This window comes from Genypterus blacodes, unplaced genomic scaffold (assembly GCF_046128005.1).
Source record: "Genypterus blacodes isolate CSIRO-AG114 ecotype Tasmania unplaced genomic scaffold, CSIRO-AGI_Gbla_v1 ptg000053l_1, whole genome shotgun sequence".
In the NCBI taxonomy this organism is placed as follows: domain Eukaryota; kingdom Metazoa; phylum Chordata; class Actinopteri; order Ophidiiformes; family Ophidiidae; genus Genypterus; species Genypterus blacodes.
Window position 1 is genome coordinate 5,772,776 of NW_027466865.1, and position 12,477 is coordinate 5,785,252.

The window sequence follows — 12,477 nt, forward strand, 5'->3', positions numbered from 1 at the left end:
AGGCTTACACACAATCACAGTGACAGTGCCGGGTACACCAAGGACGTTGCACTTGGGGAGTTTTGTGCCAATCAAAAATGGAGAGAAAAGAGAGTGCCCATCCTCCAAGTGAAATGAGATTTCTAGATCATATCATGGCCTTCTGCAGCTCGGTCCAGCTCTCTGCTGCCATGTTATCCCATCCCAGCTTTGCTATCTCAGTCTGACCACTGGAGAGTGTAACACAGCACAGATAGCCTCGCTCACTGCATGCATCGTGCTAATGAGGGGTGGCATTTAGAGATGTGCTGCTCTGACACATGGGCATTGTGTGCCAGGCACTGGGTGATTAAGGACGAAGGTCAGCCCATTAATTGCCTCCCTGCCATCTCCGCTCCCTGGTGTGTGATCTCTCAGAACTAATGCATGTGTTTGCCTGAGCTTTTATCTCACCTCCTATGCAATTCAGTCATGTGCTATCTTGGTTTGTTTACATTCCTTTCATGTGGAAGCTTTTTTTTACTCATTGCTGTGTAAGTCCAGGTTTCACCGTTCATTTTCTGTTAGCTGTTTCATGTGCTGTGAGTGCACGTAGCCTTCTGGTCTCAGGAAGGGAAAAAGCATATTCTTCCATCCCCAGGGGAAATAATTAATCCTTACAAGGCTGTCGCATGTCGAAATGAAGCGAGTGTGAAGCATTTAGCCCAGGAGGCATTGCAGGCTGTCGCCCGCACAGGCACCTGTTGTTGTCCCTGCCCTACATTTCATGAGAGAGCGCTGAGCAGAGGATAACAACATGCTCCACTGATGGCAAACGAGACACACAACTGTGTGTGTGTGTGTGTGTGTGTGTGTGTGTGTGTGTGTGTGTGTGTGTGTGTGTGTGTGTGTGTGTGTGTGTGTGTGTGTGTGTGTGTGTGTGTGTCTTCTGTTTTCATGTGTGCGTTTGCATGCACGGCCACACTAGACTGTGTACAGGTGCAGGAAACCCCCTGCCTTATGAGGAGGTGAGGACTCACACTGCTGGGTGTTTATCAGCAAGCACCATCTGTATGCTGCTGTTCAGAGCCATGATCTACTGCAGCCTAAACCAATAAGTCACAGAGTGCCAGCCTACAAAGAGACTCGCTCCTTTAACCTCCATGTCCTCACTTATAGACTTACTCGGGAGGAGAGAGATGGGAAGGCCCTGCACATCAAACGCACAGTAGTGTGTATAACGGTGTGTGTATATAAGAGTGAAATCACTCCCCAGTTTGTGGCCGTACTTACTGTAATCAACTTTGCTATAAAATTTATACCATGGAACTTTTAGAAGAGGAAGCTGGAATCAGAAGCATCCAGATGCTCATTTGCCTCCTCCTCCTCCTCTTCTTCCTTTATGCCCATGGGTTCTAATAACCGGAAGCCTTTGTGGAGCTGAGATGGGTTTTGTAGGCCTGAAAGGCCTCTAATCCCTGTGGCCTGTGAAGTGTGAAACCCTTTGATGCCAGGTTGGTGTGCCAAAGGCTCTGCCTATTGACAAACAAGGGCCAAGCTGGGAAAAGACGGATGGAAAGAGCTTTCTCCTCTCTGTCAGAAGAAATACAGGCTCAGGCATGGAAAATATGGACTCAGTCAGTGAGAAGGAATAGAATTAGCCACCCTTTAATGAATTTCCTGGCTGTTTTTATAGTTTTTTTCCTCATGTGGCACTAATTAGGTGGAATGATGGGCATATTGCAGCTGGGGGCTCGTAGGGGTGGCAGGGCATAGGCTCTGATATGCCTGAGAGCCAAGTATCTTTCCTCATTTAGACCATATGATGATCAAAGTTGTGTGTTTTTTTTACCCTCGTGCAAAGAAGATCAGAAAAAATGCTGCCGTTCCATTTGCATGTGGACCAGCAATGTGCTTTGAAATGAGCATGTTTTTCTCTTCTGAGCAAATGAAATAAGTCTTCTGTCAGTTTTCCTCTGCAAGTCAGAACATCAAAGCAAATGGCACTGCTGTCACTGGGGAAGCAGAGCTTTGCCTGAGTAAGGTTGGTTAGATCTGAGATCGGCTGGCCTGGCACTCAGCCTGTAGCCCAATAGGATGGCACCAGGTCCGCTCACCCTGGTTAAACTAAAGTCTTTGATGCGAGGCTATTTTTACATAAAAGGAACCCTTAACTGTGTTTTTGAATTTGAAAAGCTTATTGTCTGCACGGTGAACTAAACTGTTGTTGGGATAGATTTTTTCCACTGAATTTTGTACGAAATTCATGGACACAAACTTGAAGTCTCTCCCCTCTGCCTTTAAATTTCCAATTTGTATTTTCTATGATATGGATCTTGTAGATCATTTTCACAGTTGAAACCCATAGGACTGTCGAAATGAACTCCCCATGGCATCTGTAATGGGAGCACAGAAATGAGAATTGTGACTACTTGGCTGTGGAGTCTCTTTAAAATGACTTTGCAATCGGAAAGGAAATGAAGTGAGTCCCAGTCACAGCCTGCGCCCGCCTGACTCTTTAGGTCGCCCCGGACATTTGCTGACGGCATGGTTATGGCAGTTAATTTTGTGCGTTTTCTTAGCTTTTGCATAAAAATGTCATTTTTGAAGGGGTTGCAAGTCATTTGTGGCAGTTGATATATTGCTTGTAAATTGAGTTCTTTCCCCCAACCCCCCACGCTTTTTGTTGCACTGAGCTAAGTAGCCATGAAATTGCCTGAATAATGTCGTTTAAATCCAATCTCACCGCAGCCCCTCACCTCCGTACCCCACCCCCAAACAATGACACATGGTGGGATTTTTTTGAAATTGCCATTTTCCTGTTTGCCACCTCAATTCACAATGCCCGAGCCTTGGCTCAATGCTTTCAATACCAGGATACTGAATTTTGGGATTGTTGTGATTCTCATGCAGCAAGCTAAACCTCAACATTTACACTGAGAAAGAAATCTCAATCAGGTCTGTTTTGGGCTGTGAACCTGTTTCCATAGCGATTGACATGTCTGATCCTTATCATCATGATTTGACTCTGTTAATACCCCAGCATGCAAATGTCTTATTCAATTCTATTCAAGTCAAACTCGTGACTTAGATGGTTCTTATATAGTTCATCCTAACCAGGCTAGCAATTCCCTGTAGATGTTTAATTGGTTTTTTTTTCTAAGGGCCTCTCTGTGTGCTCCTGGATTGAATAAATGTGGAAATTCAGTGGCCAAGGGTAAGACCCAGTAAGCGATACCACTTCTGGATCTCAAATGTGCCACTGCAATTAAACGCGCTTTTATCCCCTCCCAGCCGTCCCTCCTAGCCTGGTATCCGAGGCTAACCCAATTCAATGCTAAAGAGAGTCCGAATTAATTTCACAATGCACTGATTTAACGGCGCCTAAGGTACCGGGCTTTGACGGAATGAGTTTTTAAAAAGATCCATTTGTCTAGGGATGAGCTTCCACGGGAGAGTCTGAAAATGAGATGGAAAAGAAAAGCTCAAATGAAGGAGAAGAGTGATGGGAACGTAAATGAATGTCAGACCTGGTTTGCAGTTTGAGACCCCTGGCTTTCTGCGTTTTCATCTCGTTTTGTTGGCATTTCGTTGTACACAGCCGTGTATTCGCTTGTGATGGAGGTGAAACTCTGATATTTTTCACAGTCACAGTAGTGCTGCCGGTGTTTACTGTCGCAGCAGATTGAGCGGTTATTACAATTGACTGATGGATCGGACCCGGTGGCTGTCGCCGCTGTCGGGCCCTTAGCTATTTCTGGTAATTAAACTGGTGGACGGGTTTTATGTCCTTTTATGCCGGCAGCCATCTGTGCTTTTATCTGAATTGTTCACTTCACTCACACTTTGCTGTCTTTGTTTTGCAGGTGAGCTGGTTGTGCCCGCACATTCACCCCGATACCCCTCTGCAGCAGAACTTGACGCCTTTGCTCAGAAGACGGCTAACAACCCTCTGTCTATCAAGATCTTCCCCACCAACATCAGGGTTCCCCAGCACAAGCACCTTAACCGGACTGTGAATGGATATGACACCACGGGCCAGCGCTACAGCCCCTACCCGCACATCCACACAGGAGGCCACCAGGGTTTGCTCGCCGTTCTCAAGGCCTCTTCCCCCTCCTCGTCAATCTCCACCTTTGTCCCCTCCAAAGGTGTTCTCAAAAACGCAGAAGGCAGACGGACTAAACTTTCTCCTGCCCACATAGCTGTTGCCCCATACCCACCTCCTAGTAGTAGCACTTTAGCCAACGGCCATGGCCAAATGGTTTACCACACCGGGCCCTCAAAGCCTCCAGAGGGCCCCGGACTGTCGGTCCCTCCTAATGTCACTGTAGCTGGCTCGGTGATTCCTGTGACCGGGGGCCGAGGCCTGGCCCTGCCCACGCAGTCCAACCTCCCCTCTATCCAGAGCATCATTTACCAGATCAACCAGCATTGCCAGGCCCAAGCTCTGCAGCAGGTATGCCAGGGGCCTGCCGGTGTACCATCAAATCCCAGCCCCTCCAAGCAGGTTACAACTGTCATGGGGGTCTCTTCTAGCTCCTCAGGTGGAGGCTATGTGGTAGGAATGGGTCCCCAGGCCAACGTGGTATACACAGGAGCAGGGCTGCCTGGGCAAAATGTAGAAGCGATGAAGACTGGAGTATACGCAGATAGCACAGACTATATGCTTTGGCAGAAACAGCAACAGCAGCAGCAGCAACAGCAGCAACAGGCTGTGCTCCGCATGTACAGCGGAGGCAGCGGAGGAGGAGGAGCCATTAGCAAGTCCCCCGAAACCTGCGTACCAGGGGGAGGGATTATGGCTGCCCAAGTCTCCTCTTCCTCTAGACCGTATCACCTGACAGCCAGTGCCAGTGGAGGTGGTGGCATGGACAAAGTCAGCTCTTCTCCATTGAACTGTGTGGGTATGCATGGAAATTTCTCAGTCGGTCAATACTTTGCCCCTCCGTGGAACAGTGTGCTGGTAACGCCTGACAGTGACTGCTACAACCCCCAGGAGCTTTTGGGAACCTCGACAGGAGGGCCGGCCACGGGGCACAGAGAGATGGGCTATCCTCATCACCATCACCATTACCACCATCATCATCATCACCCCGCTATAGACAGTGGGGGAGGCCTCTGCTGCAGCCTGCCCAGCAAGAGCCTGTGCAACACATCTGTGCTGAGCAGCAGCTTGCAGTCTCTGGAGTACCTGATCAACGACATCCACCCACCCTGCATCAAGGAGCAGATGCTTGGCAAAGGCTACGAGACTGTGTCTGTGCCACGTCTGCTCGACCACCAGCATGCACACATCCGCCTCCCTGTTTACAGATAGAGGGGAACCAAGAGAGGGAAAAGAGGCAAGATTTGGGAATTTGTGAGGAAAATCTAATTTCAAGAACAGAGATGTTTTTTCGGGGCGCAGAATTGCTGAGATTGGCACTGCTTTAACTAGTGTGGGAGCAGATATTGTGCTGTGTGACCCTAGATTTGGTGTTTTTCAAGCAGGATGTGGGAATCTGAAATTTGAAAGGTGGGAGTAATCGCTAGTGGGAGAGAAAAGGGATTCAAGATTCTTCAGATGTTCCATTGTGTGGTTTGCCAATAGGAATTTTGGATTGATTTATGTTTCTTCTGTTTGTTTGTTTTTTGTTGTTGTTTTTCTTGCCTGAACTTTTTTGACGAGAATCATAGCTTGACATGAAGTGCATACGCCATGTGTTTCCCCTTCCAAATACTAAGCTACTGTGTAGGTTGTCACTGAAATGGTCTTAAAGGGCCAAAGGTTTAGATCTGCCCGCAAAGTCCAAAACTCTGTAACAGCGCACACACACAGATGGATGAACATACACACACACAGATACACAAACGCATATAAAAGTACTGACCCGTGAGAAGACATGGGGTGCAAGGATCATAAGGTTGAATTAAGAGGATAGTACAATATTAGTGATTATTGCTGTTATAATTGATACATTAATTGCACTGCTTGGAATCTTGTAACTTCGAAGTTTGGAATTGGGTAGTTTGGATATGATATATTTAAGAAACTTGAAAAACTTGAACCTATTTTTTGTTGTTTTATATATTTGTAGGTATATTATATGCATTGGCTGCTATGGGGAAAAGTGTCTCAAATGCTTTTTGTTTTAATTTTTCCATTTTTGTTTTTATGATTTAATTATTCCTCCTCAAGCTGATGTGCAGTTGCTTATGTCCTGGCGTGAGACATAGTCGCTGCTTTGGTTCTGTAAGAACCTGGTCAGAGATCTTTTTCCTAACCAACACTGGAATCTACAATATCTTGAAATACTTATTTAAAAGGAAATGTCACAAAAAACAAGACAGGAAATGTTACAATGAAGAATGTGACTGGGGTGGATGTTTATGAGTGTCTGTGGCTGCACGTGAGTGCATGCGCGTGTGTGCATTTTAGTTTGTGTTCTTCAAAATCCTCAGACTTTTTAAAATTGTGTCATTACCAAGATTTCAGATTTCTATCACCAAGACCTGATTCATCAGTCCCATAATCATCATATCTGACTAATGTACAGGAAATGAAACCTGAAACTTAGACTCAATTTGCTCTCTCTTATTGGAGGCTTTAGATATTCTCTGGAGCTGTTGTAGAGATCTAGCTCTCACATGACTTGTTTTATAACTTTAATTACAGTGCTATATACCCTTCTGCTGTCAAGTGTTATCATAATGACAGCAAGATCCAGGGTCAAATGGAACTCCTGTTCCGGGGCACGATACGCCCCAAACAAAAATGAAAACAATCAAGCCATGTCCTCTCACGACGCGCGAGATGAGACGAGGTTCACTGCTTTCCTTTGACCATTTCAGCCCGTGGCTCCGATGCATTCAGCCAGGGCCAGTCTTAACTTCATGACTTTGAGCAGTGAAATATTTATTATGACTGTGAGATTCCCTTGAATGTACTGCACTTAAATTACTGCAATGTTTAATGCCTTGTGGGACTCAAGTGAAAGAGAAAAATTGGATCAGCGCAGCAGTCCTCTGGTCTTAAATTAGCATTTCTTTTGTCAGTTAAATTTCAATGGTAAATTGATTTTATTAACTGGAGAAAGCCAGAGCTTTGTTATGGGGAAATACTGGCATCAGTCTAGATTTATGAAGTGCAATTATTATGACTGTATTAACATTTTTCTCTGAGCTTACACCAAAAATGTATACTACAGTTGTCAATACATTCCCAATGTACCACATCCCTAATCCCTATCCTTTATTGTTTGAGGTGTAAAATAAATTTCTTTAAGAATATATTCAGAAGCCACTTCTCGGCTTTGAAGTCTGTCATTCTTTTTTAACATGCGTATGTTTTGTAGCCGTCAGTGGGAAATAGTGAACAGTTTGTTCCAGCAGTCTGAGATCTACAGTGGAGTGTGAATACTACATTAATTTGATCCTCTTTTGAATGTTTACTTTTGCCTATTCAAAGACAAAGGGCAGTCAGCATTGTTTAAGAATTATTTGCTGAGCCACAAATACTACAAATCGAGATGTTTGATGTGATGAATTTTTTTGAGAAACATGACATTTGCACTCCATAAATAGTTTTGTTTTCCATTAATCTTAACTCCGAGCCTTAAACTGTTGAGCTTATGGTGTTTGCGGATGCTCTCCTGTCTTTGAAGGCTGACAGATTTCAGTCTGAAGAACACCAAGCCTCTCGACTCAAATTTGCACAGTAAGCCTCCTTAACATTCCAGCGAGAAATGTTCATGTTGTTTCAATAGCTTAATACCCCAGCCACAGTCTGATTCTGGCATATTTTCTATCTTGTAGAAATATTTTGACAGATTTACAGATATATCCAGTCTCTAAATCCCCTCCGTTTGGCTTCTGCATCCAAGCATTAAACCCTGTAACCCTGTCACATGGCGTTGAAGTGAAGAGGAGACACTTGAGGCAGTGGAGTTTCTGGTGTCTGGCCTTTCCCACCAGTGGAGGTCTGAGGCACCAGGCCTCTCTGCTAATGGGAATATTGGGTGACGCCTGACTGTTGGACACAGTATTCATTCACTCAAAAGGTTGAAATCAAACCCTTTTCAAATAGCAAGGGATTTCCTGTTAGGTACATAGAGGGAACTAGCAGATTCCTCTTAAGTCACAAAATTTTACATGTTTTTACATTTATGTTTCATTGAAATCAATTTCCATGCAGTTAAATTAAACGTTAAATGTTATTTTAGATTTCATGTAGCTTCTTTGCTTTGCCGTCACTGTACTGAACAGGCTCCAACCTGTCTGTCCCTCTGCTTCTTTACACGTTAATGAGCTTCTATTGATGGGATGCATCTTACCCCTGTAACTCCGGTCCATTCCACAATTCCCGATTTGGACAATGGACGCTTAGCCCATATTAGGATAATAGAATTAAATTTCAAATAGATTTGTGCCTGAGCCGATCCATGCAAGGCTCTCTCAGCTGCAGAGGCAGAGTGGCATATGGCATGTCATTATCTAAGCCCACCCTCCCCCTGTCCAAGGCCAACAGGGTTCAGCAGCGCTTAAACAAACTGAAGGTTAGGACTGGCTGGCTGGTGTTGGAGGGGAGGACAGAGGGGTTTGTAGGGGGGTTTGCTAAATCACAGCCTGCCCAGCGTCTCAGAGGGCCTCAGCGCCGCACCATGGCGCCTGGGCTCGGAGGCCTGCTTGAAAAGCTGGGCTGTGTTTGATCGAGGGGATTTGTTTTCTGTTGGATTATGCATGGTTGCGCCCTGCCTGGCTGAGGGGCCCAGCGCAATGTGACAGATCTGAAAAAAAAGAAAAAAAAGAGGGAGAGATACAGAGAGGGATTTGGGGGTCAGGGAAGCCTGGAAGCATCAGTAATCAGGATAATTGCATGTTCCTGGTGTTGGTTTCAGCCTGCTCTCATATTCCCATTCACTCTAAAGCGCTGAAGAAATCACATTAGAAATATTGTGCCTCACTTTTTTCTGACCATTAGCTGATATGTAAACACATCTTTACATTATATGCATAAATGAACAAAGACATTTTATCCCTGTGACTACAGACTATTGACTGTTAACATTTTTTTCAAGGGCAATGAGACGCTCACATGAGGATGGCCTGAGGGCAAAGTGGACAGGAATTGACTTATGCTGGTTGTAAAAATCCCTGAGTAAATCCCAATAAGTCCAGGAAGACCTTTACCCGGTGCAAAGGTCTAGCGCCACATTACGCACCTTAAATAGTGCTGAGGAGAGGGGAGGGCACGGTCAGCTCGCTCGCTCTCCAAACAGAGGGATGGGAGGGGAGCAAGGGATAGAAAAAATAAAGGCAGCTGCTCGCTCTGTAGAGTCTTGGCGCTGCTTCTCTAACCTACAGATGACAGAGGGGCCTGATGGGGGGGGCGATGTCCCCAGTCATGTCCCCTGGCTGCCCTTGGGCCCCTGGGGCTCTCATCTCAGAGTCCTTCCCAGCATCCCTCTTTAAAGTCTACTACCACCGACTGGAGGAGATAAAGTCACGAGGGCAGTCGTATTTGGCTCCTACCTAGCAAGAAAATACTTTAATCAATAATTCAAATGATCCTGAAGAGGCTTGTATAGTTAACCCGCCAGCCTTATAGCTGTATTGCACAATATCATCAAAAGATATGTTGCATTTTGCAACAAAGAATGAGCACACTGCTGTCTCTTCAGTGCTGTACAGCCGAGTGGGTGGCATGTGAGCACCACGCCATTCAAACACACGACTTAAATACAACACAAGGTAAACATCAGCACAGATCAAACATATATCAGGTTTATTTAGTAAATTTTTTCTCCAAAGGCAAAACAGTGCAGCAGGTTATAACTCCTTGATTGTGGACTGTTTGTTCAACTGAAAAAGCGCATGGCCTCCAAATATTCGCCTAGTTTATGTGTCAAGTATATTGCCATATTCAATCTAAACACAAAAGTCTGGGGATTTTGTCTATTTCTTCCTTTTTTCTTTGACTGTTTGTGTGGCTCTCAGAATGTTCCTGTGGACAAACAGGGCTATTTTCTCGAATGATCTCCAATGCACCGATGCTGCCAAAGTCTGAGGGTGCCGCAACCTTGAGGAAATAATATATATGGAAATGGGAAATCTATACAGCATCTCTCTTATTGTTCTCCCTGCAGTCTTGTATTTATGTTAAAAAAAAAAATGATTTTGTCTCCTCAGGATGAAAAAATGTAAAGAATACCTTGCTTTTTTGAAAATGATCATGTATGAATCTTGGATTTCGAAATAAGAAGTCTGAATATTTAAAAAGCTGTAAAATCCTTTAGTTGTGGGGTTTTCAACTTTTGAATGTGCCTACAGCCAAGCATCCCAGTGATTGCTTACCTTCAGCCTCTCTCCACTTCTGCAGTCTCTCCCTAATCTACACACAACCATCATGTTCAATTTGCTGAAACTGCCACTAACCCCCCCACTCCCACCCCTTCTCCCCATCCCACCGACCACAGTAAATACTTTGTCTGTTCCCTGCTTTTTTGTCAATCTCAGGACTGAAATTCCTTTATTTTAACGTAGATGGTTGGTTTTAATTTGACCTCTCCTCTCTTATGTAAAACTGTTTGAAATAAGTAAATAAAGCAGATGACTTCTATGCCTGTGCTGCAGTATGTTGCTATATTCTCTCTTTAGATATACAGTATGCTCTCTGTCTCTCACTGTAAATGCAAGCACCTTCTTAACCTATAAGCATATTAGTCTTAGGATTCACTTTGCACATCAGCGCCATATGTTTGCCCCTCCAATCCTGTTGTTCACTTGACCCTTTTCACCTTCGTGGCACTCAGTGGTGTTACTGCTAAAGCCCACAACCCTGGGTGAGCCAGATTTTAATAAGGAACCTAATACGAAGACGTGTAAGTTTGATTTTCTCTTAACACCCTTGTTAGAAAAGTGGCAAACAGGAATCTCCACACGCCACACAGTGAGGGAATTTCAACTGTCTCACATTACATCCTTTTAAAACCTAATTTCTACAAAAATCCACATCTACTCTCTCATATCTACTTATCTATATCTACATAAACTCTATATCCACATTGAAGTTGGTGATTATATTTCTGAATTTTTCTCTGATTGTCAATGTTCCCACATGCCACTTTAGTAAGCACACGCCCCCAGAACTACAATTACACAACACACCCAATCTAAATGTTTGACAACACAGGTACCATGAGGAAGTCACTGCTGAATCCTTTTTCCTCCGCTCTTGCCTTACTCCCAACCCTCTCCACCCACCTAAAACATCAGATAAGCCTTAGACTGATGAGGCAGCCGCCTCCACCAGAGCGTGTGGCACTGGGAGACTGCACACTGATTTCATACACGCTCACTCAGACAGAAAAACAGCTCTTTGGAGCAGAAATGCCTCTCTTATTAGCAAAACCCATTCACCTGCACACCACATTGAGTCCCTGGCAATTTCACAATAAATCATGAGCGATGCCTATGGAGGCCGGGCAGCAGGCTGATGCTCCGTCATGGCCCTGCCCTCCTCTGTCAGTTTAGACACTCTGGATCATTTCGGGTTCAGCCACCTCATTTCGTCTTAGATTAACCGAAAGGTCATCTCACGAGCCACCTATCCAATATGTGTCTGACGCCTCATCACCCAGAGCTTTCAGTGATTGTTCGTTCCATTTAGAAATACCACACCCGGGTGATATATTTCACTTGCGATCACGGAATGAATTTCAAGGAATTATTTCAGGGAAGACAAAATTAGCACCGACTTGAGGATGCAGTAACCAGTTAGTCTGAACTACTATAACAGCTGCCTTTAAGATCTCTGCCAGACTTCACCATTTGTTGGGAGGACGGCTCAGTGGTGACACTTAAACAAAATTTCCCTCTTCACCTCTGCTGCAGTATGAATAAACGATAAGTGAAAGTGCAGTGAATATGCAGAGAGGTTTCTTTTAACGTTGCCCTCTGGCAGTGAACAGTGAACATCGCACTTAAGCCATCAGACAGTCCGGAGTGTTGTTTAGTGAATAAAGAATGAGTTGGCCCAGGTCCAACCCGGTATCAGCTTGAGACCCATCAGCCTAAACACCTTGGAGTTTAACTGGCTGGACAATTTGTGCTGCCAATATCGAGGCTGGTTAGTTCACTTAAAACCTGTGCTAAGACAGCAAACTTCCCCGTATGTTACCCAGTGTGCGCACAACACACACGCTCCTTCCTTCTTCGCTGTCAACTTGGTTTGTGGAGAACACCTTTGCGTGCTGCAAGCAACAACAAAAAAAAGAGCCATTTCGCTAACAGCTCACACTTCCTGTTCAAGTGTGCGGTTCCAGAGTTGCTGACGGCGACACTGGCGGGCCCGGGCCCTGCCCTACTTAACGGGCTGCGGGGAGGAGGGCAGGCCAAGTTGTCAGCAGTGCTAGGTGCTCAGTGCTTAGATAAACCTGGAGGATTAGTGGCCCAGTTAAAGTTGGGGCAAAGAGGATTAGCCTCTTCTCTGAGGTGGTGAGAGATTCCCTGTGTCCTTCAGCACTGCCGGACTCAGAG

General features: G+C 45.1%; 1 protein-coding gene across 1 annotated transcript in view; it reads left to right on the forward strand.

Annotated features, from left to right (window-relative positions):
* fam222aa (family with sequence similarity 222 member Aa) overlaps positions 1 to 7,230 on the forward strand; it is a 42,810-nt gene extending 35,580 nt beyond the window's left edge. The window contains exon 3 of the mRNA XM_076150905.1: positions 3,825 to 7,230. Within this exon, the coding sequence (XP_076007020.1) occupies positions 3,825 to 5,278 (1,454 nt within the window). The 3' untranslated portion in view covers positions 5,279 to 7,230. The remainder of the gene's footprint in view (positions 1 to 3,824) is intronic.
* Positions 7,231 to 12,477: the final 5,247 nt, after the last annotated feature.